Source organism: Muntiacus reevesi, chromosome 15 (assembly GCF_963930625.1).
Source record: "Muntiacus reevesi chromosome 15, mMunRee1.1, whole genome shotgun sequence".
Classification (NCBI taxonomy): domain Eukaryota; kingdom Metazoa; phylum Chordata; class Mammalia; order Artiodactyla; family Cervidae; genus Muntiacus; species Muntiacus reevesi.
Window position 1 is genome coordinate 19,373,764 of NC_089263.1, and position 26,540 is coordinate 19,400,303.

At 51.7% G+C, this 26,540-nt stretch overlaps 1 protein-coding gene across 3 annotated transcripts; it reads right to left on the reverse strand.

The window, feature by feature from the left end:
* Positions 1-774: 774 nt before the first annotated feature.
* Positions 775-26,532, reverse strand: RHCG (Rh family C glycoprotein). 3 transcript variants are annotated; one of them, XM_065906611.1, is made up of 10 exons: positions 26,295-26,532; positions 17,206-17,392; positions 13,644-13,794; positions 10,150-10,297; positions 9,186-9,352; positions 7,522-7,659; positions 7,222-7,358; positions 6,771-6,895; positions 6,492-6,565; positions 775-1,360 (listed from the first exon to the last, which is right to left on the reverse strand). In XM_065906611.1, exons 1-10 carry the CDS (start codon positions 26,479-26,481, stop codon positions 1,127-1,129), a joined length of 1,548 nt encoding a protein of 515 aa, XP_065762683.1. In that variant the 5' UTR covers positions 26,482-26,532; the 3' UTR covers positions 775-1,126. The 3 variants fall into 3 exon arrangements, with proteins under 3 accessions (XP_065762683.1, XP_065762685.1, XP_065762684.1); XM_065906613.1 differs by having other exon boundaries at positions 1,219-2,787; XM_065906612.1 differs by having other exon boundaries at positions 1,219-2,829.
* Positions 26,533-26,540: the final 8 nt, after the last annotated feature.

Sequence of the window (26,540 nt, forward strand, 5' to 3'; positions counted from 1 at the left end):
GGGGAGGGCGGGCTTCCCTCCCAGGGGAGGGCAGCCAGGCTGATGGCCCAGAGCCCTTCCTCAGGAGGAGGCCCGGGGAAGGGGCTGGCCGCGGTCCCTGACTCTGAGGCAGGTGTTTGTCTCCCCTGAGTCCACAGTCAACCCAGGCGTGTCACTTGCCCGCTCTGTTCTGTGTTGTTTTCTAATTTTTATAAATGCTTATTGTAACTTGAATTTGAGATTGACCCCTGTTCAGTTCTGTGGGGATAATTTCTAGCCTCTGTAGCCTTCTGTTGCCTGAGGCTTCTCGTTAGAGATCAGGGGAGGGTGCAGTTTATCCAGCCGCTGTTAAACGGGCTCAGCTGTATTTTGCACTAAGTCACTTTGTTGTCACCAAGCTCCTGTGGGGCTGCAGTGGATCAGTATTCTTTACAGAATCCCATTCAAAAGGCACAGGTTAGTTGGTTAAATCAACGCACTCATTGTTTATAAAAATACTAGCCGTGCATGTTTCTACAGACTTCCCCTGGCTTAACCACAACCCAAATGTGTAAGTGAGACCTGTCTGGACCCTGAAGGGGTTAATCCGTTCCCCACACTGTTGCCACCACTGTCTTTCCTGTCCTCACACCCAGGACCAGCAGAAAAGCTGGGACTCCAGGAGAGATCATCTTTTTTTGTTGTTGTTTTAATTAGTTTATTTTTTAATTGAGTATATTTGCTTTACAGAATTTTGTTCTTTTCTGTCAAACCTCAACATGAATTAGCCATAGGTATACATATATCCCTTCCCTTTTGAACCTCCCTCCCATTTCCCTCCCGATCCCACCGCTCTAGGTAGCTACAAGATCATCTCTGAGTGAAGACCTGGGGGTGCTTTATGTAGACCACAGTGAGCAAATTACACTGAACTGCGTGTAAGCACTTCACTGTGTAGCCCCCAGTCTGTATGTTACTGAGAAATATGAGCCAGACACATGGTGTTCGCATGCCGGGTTAGGTACTTTTCCTGTGTTTCACTTGATGTCACGGGTTCCAGTAACCTGCATCATCACTACAAATGATCTTGGGTGGTGGTACAAGCTGTTTCCTTTTCTCCTTCAAACAGAAAGTTCTGGAAGGCTTGCTGAGAGGTTCCTTACCCTTGCTAGTGGTGTTTCTGAGCAGCATCTGGCGATGAGCACAGTCCTTTCATCAGGGCAGTTCCTGCCATGCAGGGTTCAGGGTGCTGGCGTCGCTCTGCTGTCCTGCCCGGCAGGGCCATCTGGTCGCTGGATTCCAGGGAGGGTGGAGCCCCGCTGCAGGGAGGCTCCGGTCCGGGGCCTCTGCACTCAGTCAGGTGCTCTCGCTGCCTCACGCCCCGCTTCTCTACAAGACAGCCCTTTAAGATGGCATTAAGTTAGTACAAGGCACTTTTTTGTACTTGGCGGATAGCATAGCTAATAGATTTTCAAATATGTTTCTGGTTATAATGTAAAGCCTGTATGATTGCCTTTTTGGACACAGTCTCTTGTTAGCCAATTTTACACTAAGCTCATCCCCTCAGATGCCAGCTCTACGGGAAGAGGTGGAAAATGACAAGAACACCATCGAGTGTGAAACCTCGAGCCCTGCCTCGCCTGAGTCCCTTCGGCTGGAGCAGCTGCACTCGGGGGCGCTTCACGCGGCCAGCCCCGAGGACGTCAGCGACGCCCGCAAGTAAGGGGCCTGCGCGCCTCGTCAGTTTCAGGAGCCCTGTGCCTCTTGTCTTGAGAGAGGTGGAAGGGTGATTTTAAAGGAATCGCACTGGATGCAGTGCCTGTGTTTAGTGGTGAACTTCAGATGCTGGGGGAGAAGAGCTCAGGGACCTCAGTGATTTTAGAAAATGTCCATCTCTCCTGATAGACTCCTGTGGGAGCTTTCTTCCTGCTCTTGCTAGAGGTCTGCCCGTCCAGGGCACGTTCCTGATGGTGATGGCCCCGTGCCTCTCAGGTTCTCTCTTGAGGGTCCCTCCCTTTTCCTCAAGTGTCTCCTCTCAGGAGACTCTGTCCCCTCCTGTGGCTGACACTGTCCTCATTCAGACCACCACCTGCTGAACTCCCATCCTGAGCCAGGAAGCCCCCGATGGAGGGCACGAGTGGTCTCCTCACCAGCAGCCCTGCACGGTGACCGTCGCTCTCCTGCCGCGGCCGGGGACAGTCACCCTGCGGGAGGCGGGGGAGCTACCCAGAGCGGGGGAGCTCGCCTTCTCTGGGAGCCTCGTCACCCGCTGAGCAGCAACCCTGAGGGAGGGTCGGAGCGCCCTCTGCACCAGCTGGCCTGGAGTCAAGCCCTCCTCGGGGGCAGCTCCAGTCAGAGACTCTCAGCTTCCTGGGGCAGATGTCTGTGGCCAGGAGCCCCCACTGCTCATGTGGAGTGTGGTTGGTGAAGCAGACGCCACTGTCTGCTCGAGGTGGAGGCGCGGGTGTTGCTGGTGGCTGGTTCTATCAGTCGGACTTGGGGAGGGGTGTGTGTTTGCATGAGGGCGCTGGTTAAAGGGCGTTTTCTCTCCCCAAAGCTCCATGGACTCTCAGGACGGCCCTGGGGGCAACCCCAGCAGCAGCAGCAGCCAGGACTCCACGCACAAAGCCCCAAAGAAGAAGGGCATCAGGTACTCCATCGGCCGCTTGTTTGGCAAGAAGTAAAGGGGCCGGCCTGGACACGCCGGCAAGGAGGCCTTAGGACCAGGTGGGTGCTTCCCCGTTCAGAGGAGCAGGGCCTGCAGGCATGTCCCTTCTGTGTCTCCCCCGCTGCCCCATGAGGCTCCTGTCACTCACGCTCGGGGTCCTCCTGGGAGCAGGAGCAGAGGAGGCATCTGTCTTCTCGGTGGGTCTGAGATGATCGGATGAGTTAATGAGTGGGTGGGTGGATGGATGGATGGATGGATTAGTGAGTGGATGGATCGATGAACCGATGGCTGGCTCGATGGGTGGATAGAATTTGTGAGTGGATGGATGGATGGATTAGTGAGTGGATGGATGGATGAACAGATAGGCTGGCTGGATGGGTGGATGAACGGAGGATGGAATGAATAAAGCAGATGTTTTTATACCAGTGCTAGAAACATATTCTGTGAAGTTGATTGAGTAGGAGCTGGGCAATGATTGTTTCCCCCGGAACAGTGACAAGTGTTTGGAAACGGCCCAAGGGCTCATCAGTGAGGGGTGAGGTACGATCTGTGGACACACCCTGCAAGGAACAGCCCCTCCTCCTCCTTCCTGCTACCTTCCCCATCCCCAGGAGCTCTCAGGGGTTCTGCCCATACCCCCCACCCCACCCCAAAGCCACACAGGCCCTCCTGGGTCTCCTCATCACACAGTGTTATCATCAGGCCCCATCTCGCTCGGCTTCATCTCCTTGAGGACAGGGTATGTTCATGCCTCTTCAGGGAGATATGTGTGAGTGTCTTGTTTGTGCTGGGTATGGGATTTACAGGGGTAAGTAAACCAGATGTGGTCTGGACCACAGTTAAGTGACAAGAGAGAAAAAGGAGCAGGTTATTAAATGCTCTCCCTCTTATTAATAAATGCAACGCTGAGATGGTGGTGCATTGATTATACACCAGATGCTGGGTGTGCCCCTTCCCAAGCAGGGGCTGCTGCCACCTCACGATTTACAGAGGAAGACACAGAGACGGTCACGCGCTCAGGGAGTGTGAGGGCAGCTTCACACCCACGCGGTGGGACCATGCACATTGCCGAGCCCCAGCCACCTCTCTGGTGGATGCAACAGGAATGAGATGGTTCTGTGGCATCACTGATTGAATGGACATGAGTTTGAGCAAACTCCAGGAGATAGTGAAGGACAGGAAAGCCTGGAGGGCTGCAGTCCACAGAGTGGCAAAGAGTCGGACACAACCGAGTGACTAAACTAAAGCCTGAGTGTGTGCTAATCTGCTTCAGTTGTGTCTGACTCTTTGCGACCCCAGGGACTGTAGCCCACTCGCTCCTCTGTCCATGGGATTCTCCAGGCAAGGATACTGGAGTGGGTTGTCATGCCCTCCTCCAGGCCACCTTCTTGACCCAGGGACCGAACCCACATCTCTCATTATCTCTTGCATTGGCAGGCAGGATCTTTACCGCTAGAGCCACCTGGAAAGCCCCATTGAACACTGACAACTAGGAAATGCAGAAAATAAGGACTGCTCCTAATTTAAACTGGAAGAGCAGCAGGTACAGGTTGTAACGAGGAAAACACACGATGAGGGACAACAGTGCCGACAGAAACATGCAGGGATGTTCACCCACATAAAGAAAACATCTGTGCCATTCGGAAGAGGAGCCCATCAGCCCTTGGAGGGACAGTTGGAACCATAATGAAACCCGAGGCCATGGTCAGCAGTGCCCACGCACACAGCCCATGTGGCATGGTTCACTCACCGGGCTTCCTGCGTCCCCAGAGCTGCTGGCGGTAACATCTCTGAGCGCTAGGCCGGGCAGCGTCCCCGAGTGAGCTAAGGCATCGCTGCTGTCCTTCCAGTGCTGCTGCGGGGCCCTCTGTGGGCGGCCACCCTCATCCCCTGCCTGTGAACCCATGTACACTGTTGGTGGGAATGTAAACTGATGCAGCCACTATGGAAAGCAGTATAGAGGTTCCTTAAAAAACTAAAAACAGAACTGTTATATGATCCGTCAATTCCACTAGTGGATATATATCTGATGAAAATGGAAATACTAATTTGAAAAGATATATGCATGCCGATGTACACAGGAACATTATTTACAAGAGCCAAGATATGGAAGCAATCTAAGCACCCAACAACAGATAAATTGAAAAGGAAGATGTGGTGAGTATATAGATATACAGTGGACTATTACTCAGCTATAAAAAAGAATGAAATTCTGCCATTTACAACAAAATAGGTGGACACGGAGGGTGCTTAGTGAAATAAACCAAAGACAAAATACTATATGTTATCACTTATATATGGAATCTAAAAAATAAATATTTTTGAATATATGAATATATTAATATTCATATGAATGAATATAACAGAAACAGACTCACTGATATACAGAACACCTAGAGGTTACCAGTATGGAGAAGGAAGGCAGGAGGGTCAAAGTGGGGTAGGGGATTAAGAGGTACAAACAAGCAACTATGTATGGAATCAATAAGCTACGAGGATATATTGTACAGCACGGGGAAATACGGCTATTATTTTATAGCAACATTAGAGTGTAATCTATTAAAATGTCAAATTACTATGCTGTACAGCTGAAGTTAATTTAATATTGAAAATGAACCATACTTTAATCATAAAACAAATAGCCAAAAGAAGGATCATGTTGGACAGACCCTTGTCCTAGGAGCCACAGACACAGGCCGGGTCTCTGCCCTTGTCATGAGGGGGAAGGCTGGGAGATAAGAAGGACCCTGTGTATCCCTCCCCATCTCCTAACACAGGCACATACCTGTCATGATGATTCGTGGGGAGGAAGGCCACCCTGAAGTCACAGAAAGCCCGAACTGTGGCCCATTTTTAAAGAAGCTGAGTTGTGTGACACTCTACTACTTTCAGCTTCTAGAACAATGTTTCTCAAGGTAGATTTTGTACCAGTGCTGTTCTAGAGGCTGCTCTAGAGGCTTAGGGGAGTGTCAGTACAAGATCACCCGGGAGCTAGTTCCCATGCAGAGTCCAGGCCCCACTGAACTTGAATTTCTGGGCTAACGTCTGGGAAACTGAGTTTTTACCAGGTCACCAGGTGGTTCTTATGGCTACAGAAGCTGAGGACTGCACGGTGATTGTTAACCCAGGCTGTATATTAGATTCACCTGGCAAATTTTAAATACAATGCTAATATCCAGGCCCCACACAAGACCAGTGAACTTCAAGTCTCTGGAGGCTGAGACCTGGGAAGTTTCTAAAGACCCTCAGGTGATTCCAGTGTGCATGTAAGGGCCCAAGCCCACTGGTCTTAGGTGATTGGTTCACAGATGAGTTTTTCATCAGAACCATGTGGAGGGCTTGTAGACAGAGGGCTGGGCCCTGCCCCTTGGGCTTTGAAATCAGGAGGTCTGGGTGGCACTTGAGAATTTGTATTTCTCACAAGTTCCCAGGTGCTGCTGCTGCTCCAGGGGGCACTATACTTCGGGAAGTACTGCTCTAGAATGAGGGCTTCCAAGGTGGTTCCGCGGTAAGAGAACCCACCTGCCAGTGCAGGGGATGCAGGAGATGAGGGTCTGATCCCTGGGTCGGGAAGATTTCCCTGGAGAAGGAAATGGCTACCTACCCCAGTATTCTTGCCTGGGAAATCGCATGGACAGACGAGCTTGGCAGGCTACAGCCCATAGGGTTGCAAGGAGTTGGACATGACTGAGCATGCACACACACTGTAGAATGAAGCTTTTAACCCCCCAGGGGTCAGCCTCCTGGATAAAGGAGCAGAGGACACAAGCTCTGTCTCCCGACCCTCAGCTTCCGGCTTCCCAGGTCCCATCCCAGCTGATGGGGTCCCGGGAGAGGAGCCGCGGGACAAGTCAGTAGAACTCACCTCCCAGTAGACTGAGTCATCAAAGCAGTTCTCATCAGGCGGTTGTCCCCAGAATGGTAATCTCAGAATGAGCCCTAAAGGAAGTTGGAGGTCCCAGAGGTCAAGAATGACTTCTCTGCCTACCCAGACCTTCCCCTCAACTGGAAAAATCCCCCCGGCCCCAGAGACATCAGTGCAGAGACAAAGGCTTCCTGGGGGCTCCAGGTGACCTTTGGTACATACTCTTGGGTCCCCCAACCACAGGGCCCCACCTTCTCTGGCACGGTCACCCCCACTCACCTACGATGATGCCGCCCACCAGGGCCATGGCCAGTGACACAAACAGCCCAGCAGCCTGTAACCTGCCCTGCATGTTTGGGTTCCAGCTTGTCTTGCTTCTTTCAACACCAAAGGTATAGGCAAGCCTGTGGTAGAGACAGGGGGCAGGTCAGGATCCCTGGAGAGGCCAAGTGACTACCCGATGTCACCCCACACGCATGAGTGGACACGAAGGCTCAATAACCTCTGAGCCTTAGCCTTCCCATCTGCAGAATGGGGGCACTAGAAAGATCAGACGGTCTCTAAGATTCTTATGGAAGGACAGAGGTTGAGGAGAGAGGCCCATGAAATAGTGGTCCAGAGCGGGCGAGAAAGGGGACAGAGATAGTCTTGGACCCTAGAGGAACAGTAGGAAGGAGGAATTGAGAAGGAAGGAGGGTGGTCAGCCTCCCTGCACCACCTCCATTCTTACCCTTCCTCCCCGTACAGATCAATGTTGGCGATGCTTGCTATCACCGCGCCCGCAGCACCGCCTATGATGCCAGGAAGGCCGTGCAGGTTGTGAACACCACACGTGTCCTGGATGCGCAACCGGGACTCCAGGAATGGCTGGAAACAGGGGGATGAGTGTTGCCCAGGCAGGGAGCTGTGGCAGGCTGTGGGGAGTCCAGGATTCTGGAAGCCCCAAATACGCAGAGACCCAGCCCCCACCCTCTCCCTAGAGACTGACCGCCCCCCTCCCACCCCCAGTCCCTGGCCCTGGGGCCCTCACCGTCAGGTACACAAAACCCAGGGTGGAGACGATGCCGCAGATGAAGCCGATGAGGAGGGAGCCGAAAGGCAGGATCATCAGCTCGGCAACGGTGCCCAGGCCCACTCCTCCGGCGAGCGACGCGTTCTGGATGTGCACCTGGGCAGGGCAGGCAGAGCAGGCGGGAACTCAGTCCTCTCCCAGAGTAGCATCCTGGAGGAGCTGACCTAGAGCCCAAGTTGATCTCCTGTGTGTGGGGGCCCACCTGGGAGCCAGAGATGGCTCCCATGCATCTCAGTCAGCCAGGAGGCTGCAGAGGACTCCAGCCTGAGCCCAGGCTTGGGACAGCCACCCATGCTGTCTGCCACCTGCCACTCTCACCAGCACTCGGGGCATCTTCTCTCTGCAGGAGCAGTGTGCATGTGTCCGTGAGTCCCTTCAGCCCACCTGCACATCCCCTTTGGATCTGGGTGCCCAGACACAGAGGTGTGCCCAGGTTCGCGTGTCTGATGTCCCATGTACGCACGTGTGCTGGCGTCAGAATCTGCGAGCCGGCTGACACTCTGAGGACCTACCTGCGGTGGTGCTGGCTTGCGAGGAGTATGTTTCATCTCCACAACAAGCCCAGGAGGCGAGTATGGTTACCTTTTCATGTTTGCAGGTGAGGAAATTAAGGCACGGGGGAGGTTCATGGACTTATCAAAGACCACACGGCCAGCCAAGGGCAGAAAGGAGTCTTGATCCGGGTCCGTGTGGAGCCAGAGCCCCTGACCGTCACCCTCTTCCATGTCCCTCACTGCACATGCCCACAGGGGTGTGTCTGATTCTCTCCCCCTCTGCCTGTGTCCCTATCTCTCTGTACGGTGACTGTCCAGTGCATCCTGGGGCTCAAGGCTGTGTCCCGGAATAACACACACTCCTGGCAGCATCTTGGCACATAGGTGCCTGGGTCTAGAAGCTAGTGTCAGAGTATTAGATGGTGGGACTTTGCGGATAGTCCAGTGGTTAAGAATCCGCCTTCCAACACAGGGGATGCAGGTTTGATCCCTGGCCGGGGAAATAAGATCCCACATGCCTCTGAGTAACTAAGCCTGAGCACTGCAAGGAAGACCCAGTGCAATCAAAAATAAATAAAAAGGGTATCAGAGAGAGGTGGTCCTCTTTCTATAGAAAAATCTACCAATACCCATCACTTCCCCAGGAATGACGGGAACACATGCCCAGTGGCGTGATATGAAGGACGCTGGGGAACACTGCATTCCCACGTGTCCCAAGTGCTTTGAAGGGGTTCTCTTTTGAGCGTGTGGAGGCGGCAGGTAGGGGCAGAGCTAGGAAGGCTGAGGGCTGGAAGCTGCTTTTTTGTGGGGGTGTTGCTCAGTCCAGAACTAATGTCACCACCCAGGTTGTGGGGAGAGGAGGATGAGAAGGAGCCAGTTCATCCAGGGCAGCCGGCATGATAGAACCTCCACGAATCTGGTTCTGGGCTCTGCCTAAAGCCAGCTGCATCATCTGGACAAATCATTTCTCTCGGGGCCTCAGTTTCTTCATCTGCAAGATGGGTGCGATAATGCTTATGCTGCCTGCTTCACTGAGTTGTTGGCAGGGCGCGGTGATCAGCGCCCACTGGGCACAGGCAGATGTGGCCACAGCTCACCCCAAGGTTTGCCCGCCCCCACCCCACTCACCATGTCCAGCTTGCCCTTTCTATGTAGGGCGCTGGAGAGCGCCACGGAGGTGAGCACGCAGGCTGCTAGGGAGCAGTAGGTGTTGATGACCGCCCGGTGCTGAGCATCTCCATGGTTGGATATAGCCGAGTTGAAGCTGGGCCAGTACATCCACAGGAAGAGGGTGCCTGGCCAGACCAGACAGGGCCGGTGGAACCAGGAGAAGGGGCGTTAGATGGGCCTGACAGAGTTCGGACAGACATGCTGTCCTTTAGCTCCAGAGATACCAAGTGACTCACACACCCCAGCCATTTCCCTCCCCTGGAACTTTATTCGTGCTGGGGGCTCATCTTAGAAGGCCCTCCCTGCCTTACTCACTACCTAATGCCGTCATAGTCTTCCACTCCGCTCTAGGAAGTCTACCTGACCCCATAACTGGGTGAAATGTCTCCCACTCTGCTTCCCAGGCACCTTGAGGGAGAATCTTTTTCTCCACTGTAGGGAGATAATCAAGTAGCATAGCCACTTGTTCCACTACCCTGTCCGGAGCTCCTTGAAGGTAGGGCTGGGTTTTAAGAGACCAGAGAAGGTAGCTGATGTGTGCTCTCTGGAATGAATGGACACAGGAAATAGGCATGTACACCTTGCTGAGATCAGGGATGGACGCACTTTCTGTTTATCACTGTGTCTGCCCTGGGGCATTTGAGGATGAGTGACCGACTTCTGCATTGAGCAGGATGAGTGACCGACATCTTCCAGCCCCATGGGGAAAAGGGACAAGTAACTGGGATCCTTGAAATATCTATAGGCAACCTCTCCTTGCCCGTTCTCCAAAGGGAACTGGCAGCCATGCACCAGACCATGTGGGGATGAGGTATGATCACCGCAGCCTGAAATGCTTATGGTGACCCTCACCCACCACCAGGGTAGCACGGCAGCCCTCGGTCATCACAGGGGCCCCCTCAATCGCTATGGAAGCTCTCACCAATCATGGCAAAGAGGTCCGAGTGGTACACAGAACTCTTCCTCTCCTCGCTCTGGTTTAGGTTAGGGCGGTAGAGGATCCAGGCCACTGTGAGCCCAAAGTAGGCGCCAAATGCATGGATGGTCATGGAGCCCCCCGCATCCTTCACCTGATGGATGGGTACAAGGGTACTGTCAGGATCTGACCCTCCTCTCCCTCCCTCCTCTGACACTCTCCCACCCCCACCCCCCCACACACAGACAGAGGTGCAGCTGTCCCCAAGGAGGTCCAGGCTACAGAAGGAAGCCCGGGCCCGGGCAGACCCATCAACTGGGAAGGGGAGGAAGTGGGGATCCCCTCCTCAAATATACTTCAATGAAAATTAAAGTGGGGAACTTCCCTGTGGTTGAGAATCTGCCTGCCAGTACAGGAGAAATGGGTTCAATCCCTGGTCCGGGAAGATCCCCTATGCCACAGGGAAACTGAGCCCATGCCCCACAGTTACTGAGCCTGTGCCCCTGGGCCCGTGCTGCACAAGAGGAGCCACCGCAATGAGAAGCTCATACATTGCAGCGGAGAGTAGCCCCCGCTCGCTGCAACTAAAGAAAAGCCTGTAGAGCAGTGACAGCCCAGTACAGCCAAAATAAATTAAAAAAAAAAAAAAAAAATCATAGACCTGCTTCTTCCCTTTAGATGGGAAACCCAACCAGAGATGTAAGCGTGTCATCCAATGCCACAGGGCTAGTTGTTGAATTGTTGACATACCTCTTTCCTGACTCCCAGCCTGGTGGGTGCCTCTACAAGCTATGTGACCTCGGGGAAGCCCCTTACCCTCTCTGAGTCTCAGTTTTCTCATCTGTAACATGGGAGTAATAACTGTGCCTAGCTCAGAGAGAAGGAGTGAATGAGATAACCCACGTGAAGCATTCAGAGCAGGGCCCAGGCAAGGGCAAGGGCTCCTTAATTGTCAGCAGCGATTCCTGCGTTTCAACTTGGCTGCAGGAGAGGCCCAAACACTGTCATGCATTTGAGGCAATTTCTGCAGCAGATCGGAGAGGGGTTTTGAGGGTCAAAGAAACCTTCTTTGCCTCTAAACTCACACCCAAGGTACCAGTTCTCAGCTAATTTCAGATCTCATCTACTGACTCCCCTGTGTACCCCCTCACCTAGCCTAGCTTCTTTCTCTCTGCCCACCCCAACCAGTCTCCAAGGCTGGTTTACTCACCTTTTTTATAACTTGCATATTACCCACTTTCTTCTCTTTGTCCTAGGCCAGACCTAGTCCCATTACTTCTCACCAGGGTGACTAACACAGCTTCTTAACTAGACTCTCTGCCTCCAACTGTTCTCTTCACCACAGCCAAAGTGACACTTCCATAGCATGCATTTGACGGTGCCGCTCTCCTGCCGGGAACTTTCCATAGCTCCCTATTGCCCTCACAATAAAGGTGAGACTCTAACACAGTCTATGAAAGCTTTGATGATCCATGCTCCTTCCTCCCCTCCCTAGCTCCCCACCCCCATTCCCTCTGCCTCAAATACCTTTGCTCACTCCTTTGCCTGATTATCTCCTACTTGACTTCTGGCTTTAACAACGCTTCCTCCAGGAAGCCTCCCTGGCCTGCCGTATGCTGGCTCAGGTCCTCCTCCCCTCCCCGCAGGGCAGCTATCCCTGGAACTCCATCCTTGTCTCACTGTCTGGTCACTGTCTATTTGCTTCCTGGCCCCCTCACTAGACTGTGAGTTCCTTGGGATAGAAACCAAGAGTCCTGCCCACTCCTATATCCCACTGCCTGGAGCACTGCCTGACAAGTAAATCCAAAATTATTCCCTTGACAAATACTTCTTGATAATTTATTAGGCATTGGGCCAGGTGCCAGGAATAGAGATAGTCTCCAGACAGATAAGATAGTCTCCAGACAGATAAGATAGTCTCCACCCTTATTTTCCCTTAAGGATAAATGCTCCGAAGAAAAATAAGTCAAGGATAGTGACTAGGAGGAGGTAAGGGAGAGGGCAACACTGATAGGAGAACCTGGGCTGGCCTCTCTGAGAGGTGAGACTGCAGCTGAGACCTCAATAATGAAAAGGACCAGGAAGATGAGCACTCCAGGCAAAAGGAACAGTAAGTGCAAAGGCCCTGAGGTGGAACCAAGCTTGGGTATTTGAAAAGCAGACCAGAGGATATAGTCAAATCACAGAAAGATGGGGAGAGAGTAGATGATAAGCTTAGAGAAAAGGCTGAGGCCAGAACATTTAGGGCCTTAAAACAAGTTTAGATTTGATTTGAAGTGAAATTAAAAAAAAAAAAACAAACAACAGGGTTTTCATCAGAGGAATGGTCTTACATGCATTATTAATAGGTCCCCACAGCTGCTGGTGGAGACTAGCTAGCTTGAGGTGGTGGGTCGGGCAAGGATGAAGACAGGGAGGGACTTCCCTGGTGGTCCAGGGCTTAAGACTCTGTGCTTCCACTGCAGGGGGCACAGGTTCAATCCCTGGTAAGGGAACTAAGGTCCCCCATGCCACCTGGCATGGCAAAAAAAAAAAAAAAAGACAAAATGAGTGACTGAATGTAGGGTGGTCTGAAAGCAAAACCCCGGGGGGTGGCACTTCCCTGACAGTCCCAAGATTAACATTAACACTGTGCTTCCACTGCAAAGGCACGGGTTCAATCCCTAGTTGGGGAACTAAGATCCCGCATTTGGCACAGCACAGAAAAAAAAAAAAAAAAAAGAATGGAAATTATATGCTCAAAATAGTGAAACAAAAAAGACTGGATCTCAGATGATACTGAGGAACCACTGTGCAAGTCCTGATCACCCTGTTTCTGAGAAATTCTATGTTAAAAAAAAAAAAAAACCCTGGGGGTTTCTAGGCAGAGTCCAAATATACAGAAGTTGGAGAATGAGAAAGGGATGGGGTTCCTGAATAATCCCTACTCCTGCAAATATGCCAAAGAGGAGTCTAAACAAGAGTAGAGGCCTAAGATGCTCTTTACCTTGGCCAGTGAATTAGCCAACCTCAGGGGACATCATTCCTGCCATAGAGGTCCATGTGAAGGGCACCTCCAGAGTTGTGCAGTTGCAACCCATGCAACTGTACATGTCTGATTTGACCACTCCCCTGGGAACTTTCCTTACAGATGAGCCCCCTCAGTATACTGGGTCATTTTCTTGGCAGAGCAATCTGGGAATGTGTGTGTGTGCAAGATGATATGCAGCAACATCCCATTCTTTCCCTCTGATGTGCCAGAAAGAGAAAGGAGGAAGAAAACAAACACGCGAGGAACTTCTGCTCTGTCTAGTTGCTGGATTGATGTACCAGGTGGATGCTCAATATATGCCATTTCTCCTGCTTTACAGCTGGGGAAACTGACACTCAGAAGATTAAATGACTGGTCAAACTTGAATTGAATCCAGCTGGCTTGTCTCCCCACTCCTTTCTTTCTCTGTCACCTTCCTGTCCCCCCAAGTGCCCCTTCCACTGCCATCCCTGTTCTGAGCTCTGCTCACCTCTAACAGGTTGAGGAGAATGTACTCATTCACTGAGAAGAGGGTCACTTGCAAGAGAGTCATGATGAGGAGCTGGACAGGGCTGACCTTGCCCAGAACTGCACCAAAGGCCACACAGACAGAGCCCACGCAGAAGTCCGCATTGATGAGGCTGTGGGGAGACAGGTCAGGGGAGGGGCTGAGGCCACAGCAAGAAGTGGCACTCAAGCTCTGGGGTTGAATCTGAACTTTGGTCACCTGTGGGTTTGGGCTTGTGGTCTAACTTTGCTGAGCCTCTGTTTTACCATCTGTGGTAATGGGCACATAGCATCTTAAAGCTACTCTAAGAATGCAAAGAAATAGCCTGTGAAGTATCCAGCACAGCAGTGGCACATACTAGATGCCACCTCACCCTTCCTTTGAGGGCCCAACTCAGGTCCCACCCCCTTCCTTGCAGGCAGCTTGTACTCAAGGCACCCAAGTGATCTGGCTGCTGTTGTTGAATATGGTCCAGTCCGTATTTGCGACCTTATCCTGCCCTTCATTTTCTACCTACCCTTCCAAAACCTCTTCTCACCCACCACCTCTTCAGGAAGCCTTCCCCAATACCTCTAATCAGATGTGGTCTGTGCCTCCAAATCCTTATTTCTACACACACTTCTCCTGCTGGCTACCAGGGCCTTGCTTGGGTTTGAGTCATCATGACCTCCTCTTCACCTTACCTGGGAGAGAGGATCTATGTCCAGGGAAGAAGGAAGGACCTTCCTGCAGGCAGTAGGGAGCTGGGGGCTGGGTGGAGAGAGGGGACAGGAAGGCCAACAGAGAGAATGCAGACCAAGGAGCATGCAGGCCCTTCTTAAGTCTGGACCCTGAAAACCCAGCCAGCCAGCAGAGGCATGCCATGTGATCAGAGGGGATCCTGATTTTATCCACATGCCCACTGTGCCTAACCCAGGTCTCCTTGGGCCCTGCCAGCAGCAAAGCTGTCCTGGAGTCCAAGGCAGACTCTCAGTGTGGCCTCCAAGCCATGAGCGTTGTCAACCAGGGTCCTCATAAAGACAGCAGGGGCTACTGCTTCCTTAAGGCAGTCACAGCCACAGGAGCCTCCTCCCCCATACTCAAGTATGTGTGTGTGCGCGCGTGTGAATCGGGAAGTAAGAAGTAAGAAGCCAGCTGATGGTAGCGAAGGTGTGGAGTGGGGGCGGGGCACTGTCCCCTCAGGGCCCCTCCCAGACAAAGGATGTCCACTGGAATGTCTCTTCACTATAAGCCTTGTTCACTGCTGCATCCCCCGGGCCTGGCTGAATGATGACAGGTGCTAAGTGCCAGGCACTTCAATGCAGCACAGGCCCTCCTGTATCACACCTGGACCCATGGAACAGGTACTATTATTAGCCACATCACAAAGATGGGAAATGGAGACTTAGAGAGGCCGAGTTATTTGCCCAAATTTCCAAAACTCAGCCAGAAGACCACCTGGCAGAGATCACCCCCTAGGAAGGAGTGAGAGGGAATGCACATGAGCCCACAGCTGGGCCATCAGCCCCTGGGAGATGGATATCTGGATGTCACATCTCAGGCAAGGCCTGAGAATGAAGGCTGAGGAGCACACAGGTCCTCCTTGAGTCTGGGGAACAACCCTGGAGGGACAGGTGGGATCTGGACCTCCTCAGCAGGGACAGGACAGAAGCTAGGAGAAGGATCCTCAGGTGAGGTCTAGGGGGCGACATGTTCATCTCAGCCCTGGGCACCAGAAATCGGCTCCCACTAAGTTGCTGAAAATCATTTCCCCAAAAACCAAGTTGCCAAAACTCAAGTTGTCAAGTGACTAACCTGTTAAATAACTGGTTCAAAAAATTTAACCCACAAAAGTTTCTAATAATTTCCTTTGAACATTTAAAAAAGCTCTATACTTCTGTTTTGCATTTGGCCATAGCTATTTTGCTGTGGTGGCCAATTAAATATATCACAGGCACTTTTATACTTTGGGTCTATGGCTTTGGGAATGAGAATTTCCTGTGTAGAGTGATATGCATGTATGTCATAGATTTTATATACAAAAAGACTGACTTCTTGGTTCCAAAACATTTTCTACCTAGTCGACTATTTTTTCTGTTTCTCTTAATTCATAGATTCATTAATTGGCTCAAATGAATTAATATTTTGCAAATATTTGTCATATGTTTAAAATTTCAGGCCCTGGCCTGTGATATCTAATTGGTGCCCTGTATGTGACATCAGGGATTTGCACTTTAAATGTAGTTTTGGGGAGGGAGGTTCAAGAGGGAAGGGGCGTAAGTATCCCTATGGCTGGTTCATGTGATGTGCGGTGGACACCTACACAATATTGTAAAGCAATTACTCTCCAATTAAAAATAAATGTTTTTAAAAACGTGGTTTTGTACCAATTTGCCTCTAAACCCTTTCTGCGGATTTGGTTTTCCAAGCAGGCTAATGAATGCTTGTTTTTACACACCAACGACAACTTTCTCAAGTTATGAAATGTACTTTTCTTTAGCCAAACTTGTCATATGTCTACAGAAATCAAAAACAATCTAACTGGACTGAAAGAAGAGCCTTCAAAAAACCAAACCTTGACTGAAAAAGGAAGGGAGGGCGGAAATCTCCCAAAGGCTGTTGATTTTGTACCATGCAATGGAAACTGTTGTAAGTTTCTTAGGTTTCCCTGGCTGGAGAGTTTGAGAAATGAGTCATTCAGTGAGATGACTGCTTGGCAAGTTGGTTTTTGGCAAGGTGTATAAATTTACTGTATAACCTGGTGGTGGTGTTGAGGGGAGAAACATGCTAAGGCTCCTAGGAGGTCTCTTCAGACAGAGGGAGGGGCTGAGTTCCCTGATAGAAGGGAGTGTAGTACTTATCAGACCAAAAGATTATCACAGACAAAAGTGATGAGGATGGAGGTGAGAAGAGATAGGGATCGGGGCCCCCTCGGAGGCTGAGGCAGAGAGGGGCTTCAGCCCTAGGATTCCACACATGCTTCACAGCTCTTTGCTCTGTTCCCTGGGTGGGGACACAGGCAACCGGATTCCCCATTCAATATTCCCTCTACAATGAACCTAAGGAGGCTGGTTCAGGCAGTCCCACACTCCTTCCTCTCGCCTGCCACCCACTCCCTCCCCTTCGTGGGTCCTATGGCCTGAGGTCTCTCAGGGCAAATTTTGATGTTTGACGTGTCAGAGCGGAGTCCAGACTTGGACCCTGGGGAGAGGCCTTGCATCCCTGCAGCCTGTGTGTCTTAGGAGGAAGAAAACCCTCCAACAGCACTTGGTTACCATGAGAACTCCCACCCTGGAAACTCACTGATCAGGAAGTCAGTGTGTGTGTGTGTGTGTGTGTGTGTGTGTGTGTGTGTGTGTGTGAGTGAGTGAGTGTGTGTGTGTGTGTGTGTGTGTGTGTGTGTGTGTTGGGGGTGGGGGGTGTATGTTGCAGGGCCCCTGGGTACCCTGGCTGGATGACGAAGACCCAGCTCCTCACAGCCCCAAGCCTCCGGGCCACGCCCCCGGCCCCGCCTCCCGCTCGGGCCCCGCCCCCGCGCCCCGCCCCCGGCCCGAGCCGCGCTCACTTCTCCACGTTCACCAGAATGTAGCGTCCATCGAAGGAATGAAGCCAGCCCTGCATGAGCAGCGCCCACTGGATGCCGAAGGCCGCCAGCAGAAAGTTGAAGCCCAAGGAGCTGTAACCGTAGCGCTTCAGGAAGGTCATGAGGAACCCGAAGCCCACGAAGATCATCACGTGCACGTCCTGGAAGCCTGTGGGGAGAACACAGCCCAGAGTCCCGGTGGCCTAGCGAAGCCCCCCGCTGCAGCCCTGCGTCCGGCCCAGCGCGGTCCGCCGCGGAACCTGTGTCTGCTCCACCACTGGCCGGACCTGGGCCACCCTCCAACCCCCATCCCGCCACCCCTACATCTGGATCCTGAGGCTCCTGCAGCAATTATGACTGCTGCGAGTAGAAGAGCCACCGATACCCCATCACGTCATAAGATACGAACTGCTATGTATACGACAGATAAACAATGAGGTCCTACTGTATAGCACAAGGAACTGTAGTCAATATCCTATAATGAACCCTCATGGAAAAGAATATGAAAAAAAATGTATTTATAAATATGTATAACTGAATCACTTTGCTATACGCCACAAACTAACGTAACATTGTATATCAACTATACTTCAATTCGGAGAAGGCAATGGCACCCCACTCCAGTACTCTTACCTGGAAAAATCCCATGGACAGAGGAGCCTGGTAGACTGTAGTCCATGGGGTCATGAAGAGTCAGACATGACTGAGCAACTTCACTTTCATTTTTCACTTTCATGCATTGGAGGAGGAAATGGCAACCCACTCCAGTGCTCTTGCCTGGAGAATCCCAGGGACGGGGGAGCCTGGTGGGCTGCCGTCTATGGGGTCGCACAGAGTCGGACACGACTGAAGCGACTTAGCAGTAGCAGCAGCATACTTCAATTAGAAGAAAAAATGCCTCTGGGATGGACTGGGCTGGGGGGATGGAGATGAGACCCCCACTTTAGACCACTCAGACCACTGGGTTTTAAGGCCAAGGAATGCCTCTGTTGAGAGATGATAGCCCCTTTCACTGCCCTCGCCAAGGGCCTTACCCACGCAATTCCATTTGTCTGCTGTGGAGAAGTTAGTCTCATTTGGCCTAGGAGTCCCTTGACTGGCCAAAATAATTAGGTACCATAACAAATGAAAACTATAAAAAACAGGAACAGCTTTTTTTTAAAAAAAAAGAGAGGTAGCATAGAGGGTTCTTGCTTACAACAGAATGCTGACAGCCCAACAGTTAAATGTGGAATGAGCACTGAAGTTGGAAAATCATAATTTTCACAATGAAGGTTTCATCACTGGATGTTAAAATCCAGGGACAAATTTTGAGGAAGAGCAAGGTATTTGTGTTGTCTTAAAGGACTCTCTCTGTAGACTGCTTATGAGTTGTAAATGAGGGTGAAAAAATATCCGGTAACCATACAGTGGAGAAATTGGGCAACATCTTGACGGTGTGATCAAAATTAACATCACCAGTGTGGGACACGCGGACATTGTGCACCTTCAGGAAGATATTCTGAAAAAGACACATCACCTATGTGGTGCTCTGGCTGAGAAGGCATAATCCCAATCTAATCATGAGGAGACACCAAAGGAACATGCTATTATAAAGGGGTTGAAGCTGGACTCTTGAAAAATATCAGTGTCTTAAAAGATAAAGAAAGGCTGCCCATTGTGAACATCTGTTATGGGACAGACACTGTGCTAGGTGCTTTACCTACACAGGGATGTTCTGGGTTAAAGAGGCTAAACAGACAGGTCAAATAAATCCAATACTTGACCCTAGATGGGATCCTGGATTTGGCTGGGGTAGGGAGTGGGTGCGGGTACAAGGGAATGCCACAAAGGTTTTCACTGGGTCCACTGACAAAATTATATAGGGACAGTATATGAAAGTAGCATAGTGTAAATTCAGGAAGTTGATTACTGTGGTGATGGAAGAGAATACCTCTGTCTTTAGGAAATAGTGGAGTATTAAGGCAGCCAGACCACAATATGTATAACGGACTCCCAGTTCAGGGGGAAAGAACTGTATGTATGTGCTTGCTTTTATGTGGGAAAAGAGAGAGATGCTTAATGGGAGTTAAATAGAGTATGTAGCGTTCTTTGTACTATTTTTGTTTTAGCAACTCTTTGTAAATTTGAAATGATTTCCCCAATTAAAAGTTTTTGAATAAAAGAGAACTGCAGGGCTCACCGAGCTTGGCCTGGCCCCACCCGCCAGTCTCCTCCTCCTTCCTTTCCGAGGTCCTCCCTTCCCTCCCGTGCCCCAACCGCACTGGCCTCCCTCTGCTCAGTCTCACTCTGGTTCTTTTCCTGTGATGGTCCCTCCATGTGGGATGCTGTTCCCGCAGAATGGCCAGCAACTTCTTGTTTAGTCGCTCAGTCGTTGCCTGACTCTTTGTGACCCCATAGACTGTAGCCTGCCAGATCCCCCTGTCCATGGGATTTCCCAGGCAAGATTACTGGAGTGGGTTACCATTTCCTTCTCCATCTCTTCTTGTGGATCTCAGCAAAAAGTCACCTCATCACAGAGGCCTTCCAGACCCCTGGGTTTCAACTTGGTTCACTCCCTCATGACTTTCTTTTCTAGTTCTTACAACAATTTATAGTTAGGTAGTTAGGTTTGTTTGTCTAGCCCACTAGACTTTAAAGCTCCAAGGAGTCAAATGGTGGCAGTGGTTTATTTGCTAAGCCATGTCCGACTCTTTGCGACCCCATGGACTGTAGCCAGCCAGGTTCCCCTGTCCATGGGATTTCCCAGTTAAGAATACTGGAGTGGGTTGCCATTTCCTTCTCCAGGGGATCTTCCTGACCCAGGGACTGAACCTGCACTGCAGGGAGATTCTTTACCACTGAGCTACCAGGGAAGCCCCAGGAGTCCAGGCCAAGTCTGTTTGGTTCATGCTGGTATTCTCCACGGCCTAGGGGCATTCCCTAGGTGGATGCTCCATAAATATCCCTGAAGGGATGAATGAATAATTACTGTTGTGATCTCAGGAGTAGCCAGATATGCCAGTTGAGCAGCAGCCAAGGGCCCCGGGTGGCACTTCACCATCAGGGGAGACTGCAGACCCTCTCCTATCTGATGTCTCCTACCCACTGGGTAGTTAGGTCCTGATGTCCACAGCAGCCTGGCCAGCCACAGTGCAGGCGGGCAGCGATGCTCAGGCTATCCTGCCCCTCCCCTGTTACCCTCATCTGTCTCCCCTGCAGGCTTTCCTGAGGCTGGTAAGGGTTGAGGGCACAGAAGTTGATGCAAGAGAGCTGTGGGTCTCGCCCCAGCATGGTGCTCTGAGCTTTGAGCTTCTTTTGCGCAGACTTACACAAACAAATTAGCAGCTCGGCTTGGGTTTCACAGTGTGTGAGGCTGATTTTGTGTTGTTATCATGTTTCATGGTTTATCGTGTTTCTGTTGTGGAGGAAACTGAGCTAACATATGTGAAGTGCCATCCACGGGGTCACAGGGTCATGGTGACTCTTGGGAAGAACTGATGGGTGACAGACTGGAGAAAGAGGGAGGAGACACCTTTAGACCACAGTTACAAAAGCAGGGAGGGGAGCTGGCAGCATTGTTGGTAAATGCAGGGAAGGAGGAAGAGGTTGCCGGGGAGGGAAGGAGGTGCTGGGTCTAGGGCTGGTCATGGGAGTTTGAAATGACTCCATGACCCCGGGAGTGGGTGGTGACGGTGAGCGTCAGGCGGGGTAGTGTGGGCGCAATGGAGCCTGGCCATTCGGGCTGGAGCTGGGGTCTGAGGTCCAGCAGATCTGCACACAGGGCTGGGAGTGGGAACAATGAGTGGGAGACAGGAGCCGAGCACTGGCTGGCCCGGAACTGAGCAGATTAGACAGGGACGGTGCTGGCAGGGAGGTGAGGGGAAACCCTGGGAAAGGGTAGCATCGCAGACTTCCATAGCGAGAAGTGTGAGCTGTTTGGAGGTGGGGGAAGCAGGCGGGCAGGGGTCAGGGCTCAAGAGCCTGGAGGCGGCCTTCCTGGGGGCTGCCTTCAGTTCTCCCTGTGGCCTGGGGCGCAAGAGCAGAGCGCACAGCTTCTCAGCGCTTCTCCCTGCCGGTCCCCACCTCGCCGGTTTTCTGTCCTTCTCCGTGACTCCCCGGTTGTCCTGGCCTCTGTCTCTAACCCTTCTGAGGATATGTTTCTTGCCCCCCAACCTCAGGCGCGCAGACTCCAGCTTTGCTCTCTTTCCGCACCTTCCTTATTCGCTCTCTTACTCCCTTCTCTCTATCTCCTAAATTGGTCCTTACTGAAATACGAATGTTGTTCAGTCACTAAGTCATGTCCGATTCTTTGCAACCCCATGGACTACAGAACACCAGGCTTCCCTGTCCTTCACTGTCTCCCAGAGTTTGCTCACACTCATGTCCATTGAGTTGGTGATGCCATCAAACCATCTCATCTTCTGTTGCCCCCTTCTCCTCCTGCCCTCAATCATTCCCAGCATCAGAGTCTTATCCAATGACCTGACTCTTAGTCTTAGGAAGCCAAAGTGTTAGAACTTCAGCTTCAGCATCAGTCATTCCAGTGAATATTCACAGTTGATTTCCTTTAGGATTGACTGCCAAACGAGTTTGATGCTACTGAAAATGCTTTTAATAGCAATGGTCCAGAACTTCCCTGATGGTCCAGGGGCTAAGACGCTTTGCGTTCAATGCAGGGGTACTGGATTCGACCCGTGATCAGGGAACTAGATCCCACATGCCACAACTAGGACCCGGGGCAGCCAAATAAATGAATAATAAATTTTTTTTTTTTAAAGGTCTGAAGGTCCAGATTGTATGACCTTTAGCAAGGACATAACCTCTTTGACCTCAAGTTTCTTCTTCTGTAAAATGAGGAATAGTAACAGAACTCAGAGGTGTGTGGTACACATTTAATGTCATCCAATCAAAGCCCTGGGCATAAGCCTGATTCCTCGGCAATTGCTTGCTGTTGTTGTTCAGTTGTTCAGTCATGTCTGGCTCTTTGCGACCCCATGGACTGCAGCACACCTGGCTTCCCTGTGCTTCACTATCTCCTGGAGCTTGCTCAAACTCATGTCCATCAAGTCAGTGATGCCATCCAACCATCTCATCATGTCGTCCCCGTTTCCTCCTCAGCAATTGCCTAATTATATTAATTACTACTTCTCTTTTCCTCTTTCAAGACTGACCAGGTGCTTTGCATTGGGTTGGCGACTTGCTGGGGGTCGGTGGAAGTTGATAAGGCAACGCCGCTCTTCCGCTACTTTCCCCAGGCTGTAGCGAGTGACCCAAGCAGCCAGGCAGGCTCCCTCCACCATGGGAGGTCCCTGAGGGGTGAGCCTGGCTCCTGGCGGCCAGTTCTGAGAGCGGCCACCAGGGAGCGCCAGTACACAGCTGTTCTGCGACCCCTTCCTGGCTCACTTTTCTCTCCTGGGATGGTCTGATGAAGGCCAAGTTTTGAAAATTTCTGAAATCTGAGGATCAAGTTTCCCATGCTGGTGGGCAACAACAGCTCTCTCTCCAACGCTTCCTCAGCCCTGCAGCAGCCTGGGGACCGGCCCTTCCCAGGCTCTACAGGCCAGCCCAGCCTAAACTGTTGCCTTTCAAGTCCACTGGCCAGTCCCTCAATTCCCCAAGGCTCTGTGTCCACCTCTCCCACAACTCGGAGCCAGACACAGAACCATCCCATCACTGCAAAACTTCCTGGGCAGGTGGCTGAGGAGTGGCAATGCCACAGAGACTGGGGGAAGCAGGTTTTGTGCAGTGTGAGGGCTTGGCCTCACCCCTGCCTGTGCCACTGGCCAGCTGGGAAAATCTCTAAGCTCCATCCCTGGCAACATAAAATAGAAACAAATGCACTCCTCGTCTGACAGAGCATGCAAAAAGCGCTTGTGAGTGGGAAGAAGGCTTCTCTGGTGGCTCAGTGGTAAAGAATCTGCCTGCCAATGCGGGAGACATGGGTTTGATCCCCAGGTTGGGAAGATCCTCTGGAGAAGGGCAAGGCTACCCACTCCAGTATTCTTGCCTGGAGAATCCCATGGACAGATTCCCATGGGATCTGTCCCATGTGACAGAATCCCATGGTGGGCTACAGTCCACGGGGTTGCAAGAGTTGGACATGACTTAGTGACTGAACAAGTGGGAAGAGCACAAAGGAATTTAAATGCTATAGTAGTTCAAACTCACGTTCACAGAGATATTCCTTGGCCACATCCCTGAAGTGACGTGAAGTGAAAGTCGCTCAGTAGCGTCTGACTCTTTGCCACCCCATGGACTCGTCCATGGAATTCTCCAGGCCAGAATACTGGAGTGGGTAGCCTTGCCCTTCTCCAGGGGATCTTCCCAACCCAGGGATCAAACCCAGGTCTCCCGCATTGCAGGTGGATTCTTTACCAACTGAGCTATCAGGGAAGACACATCACTAAATGGATGCTAAGCCTGCACTTAAACATCTTCAGGAACAGCATCAATCCCTTCTGAGGAAGCTTGATACCAGCGTTTACTGTCCTCTGATTCTGATTCAGGAGACAAGCCCTCCTGGCTACCCATTATCTTCAATCTTCCAAGAGTTCATGTGCGTTAAATAACATTCCCACTTCACAGATGGGCATACTCAGACTCGGTGTGATTAGGGAGGTGGCTTAATCTACTTTGGGTTTCCCTGGTGGCTCAGATGGTAAAGAAGCTGCCTGCAATGCAGGAGACCTGGATTCAATCCCTGGGTTGAGAAGATCCCCTGGAAAAGGAAATGGCAACCCACTCCAATATTCTTGCCTGGAGAATCCCATGGACAGAGGAGCCTGGCGGGCTATAGTCCATGGGGTCACAAAGAGTCAGACACAACTGAGCAACTAACAGTTTCACTTTACTCCATTTAAAGTGATGGGCCCATATCTGTTTAATTCCAAAGTCAACTACCAGGCTACACCGCCCTCTGCTTGAGGAATGCACGAATCTGAGGTTTAGGTTCCCAGGAGCGCAGGGCGAACCTTGCTGCGTCAGTTTTATGAACCAGACCTTCAGGTGTTTGAAACTGTGGCATCCTCAGCCTTAGGTCCTTTCCTTTCTCCCTCTGTTTTCCCAGGAAGCTTTGAGAGCCCAGGCCCCGATGGCTTCTCCTCAGGCCAACCTCCCCAGATGCTGCCTGGAGCATCAGCCCAGGAGGAAGTTCATGTTCAGCAGCTTGGGCTCTCAGGGCACTGCCAGGGCGGGTCCCCAGCTGGTTCTGTGCCTGCCATTTGCCAAGGGGCCCATGCCCTGGGAGCCATCCTCAGGCACCCCTGGGCCCCAGCTTAAGCCAGCTGGAGCTAGACTTCTCTGAAAACTGAAACTCCTCTAATCCTCTGGGCAGGAATGAAGCCTGCACAGGTGTTGACAGCATGGAGCCAAGAACCCAGAAAGTACCAAAAGGGACTGCCCCCACTCCGTGCCCCGGGAATTGCCCTGAGGCCCGGGAACCCAGGCTTGGGGCCACACCTACATTCCAACTCCTAGTCACAGCCACCGGTAGGGAAGGAGAAGGGCAGAAAGGTGAGATGCAAGGGAGGAGGGCAGTCCAGGAGGCGGGGTTCAGGTCCCTGGAGCTCCTACTCTGGCTTACTAGGTTTCTGGATGAGTGACTTTTGCAAGACATGTCCCGTCTCTGGCCTCAGTTTCCTGGTCTGTGAAATGGGAGTCATAACACTGCCAATAGTCATGTACAGATGTGAGAGTTGGGCCATAAAGAAGGCTGAGTGCCAAAGAATTGATGCTTTCAAACTGTGGTGCTGGAGAAGGCTCTTGAGAGTCCCTTGGACAGCAAGGAGATCAAATTAATCAATCCTAAAGGAAATCAACCCTGAATATTCACTGGAAGGACTAATGCTGGAGCTGAAGCTCCAAAACTTTGGTCCCCTGATGCTAAGAGCCAAGGCATTGGAAAAGACCCTGATGCTGAGAAAGATGGAGGGCAGGAGGAGAAGGGGGTGACAGAGGATGAGATGATTGGATGGCATCATGAACTCAGTGGACATGAGTTTGAGCAGACTCTTGGAGATAGTGAAGGACAGGGAAGCCTGGGGTGCTGCAATCCATGGGGTTGCAAAGAGCCAGACACAACTGAGCAACTGAACAACAACAACAACAAAGTCATGGAGGGAAGATCAGTTTGCATAGGTGACTGTTGGAGATGAACTTTAGGGTCCCTTCTAAAACGGTCCATGACTATGTGAGTACCAACAGTTAGAAAGAGACTGTCATTGGCTATTGGCAGATGGTGTGGAAAACTAGAAAGCACAAAGGCATGAAGAGAGTCCTGGGCTGGGGGTCCAGAGGTTGGGCCAACCCAAGTAACCTTGCACCAGTTCTTCTAACTGCTGAGTCCTAGGGCCTCTGCCTTTAGTACTCATCTAGTAATTGCTATATTATAAAGTGAGGATTCCACGCCCAGCACAGTGCCAGAAATTTATGTGCAATGTCTCATGCCAGTCTCACCCCACTCCTCTAGGATAAGTCTCATTATTATCCCCATTGGACAGATGAGGAAATCGAGTCTGTGTATTGTTGACCTTTGCCTACAGGTCACCCACCTGGTTGATATAGGTGAGGTGTGGTGGTTCTCCGGCCATGCTGTTAATCACAGCACCACGGATGCCAGGGAATTCAGGGGTGTTTCTCTCCCTCTCCAAGCCAAAACATGGCTGTGCTGTGGTCCTCCACGCCAGCAGGGCTGGTAGGCCAGTGAACCACCCCTGCAGCCCTTGACGTTGGAACTATCCTATTAAGGTGGAGAGTTTGGGCGCAGTTGTACAAGAGAGCCAAGGTCACCCACTGGGGTCTCCTGAAGACATCAAGAAGGGCTCTCTGAAGGGAGGTTGGAGGTCTCCGAGGACACCTGGAGGGAGCTCTCTTCCTGAGTTTTCACGGATTCAAAGGAGCTTGGGCACGCCTGGCCATTTCCCGAGCTTAACCTCCAGGCACTGCGAAGTCTCCATAATGGGGAGCCTGAGAGGGGCGGGGCAGGAGGTGTGGGCGGCATTTCCTCCTGCAGCCCCCTCCAGAGGTGAGGCAGGACCCTCCGCCGGGATAGGGGGACCTGCAAAGTGGACCTGCAAGGGGGCGGGACTTACTCGGGTAGCGATAGTAGAATTCGTTTTCCAAGTCAGTGGTCAAGTTCTTGATCGCCTTCTCCTCCACCCAGTGGGGATCGGCATCCATGTCGTAGCGCACGAACACGCCGAAGAGGACTATCATGACCACCTCCAGGAGCAGGCAGACGACCGGCAGCCGCCAGCGGAGATTAGTGTTCCAGATCATGCTGCAGGGGGCGCCTGGCCGGGGCGGGCAGCGGGCAGTTCGGAGGCTCGAAGCAGGAC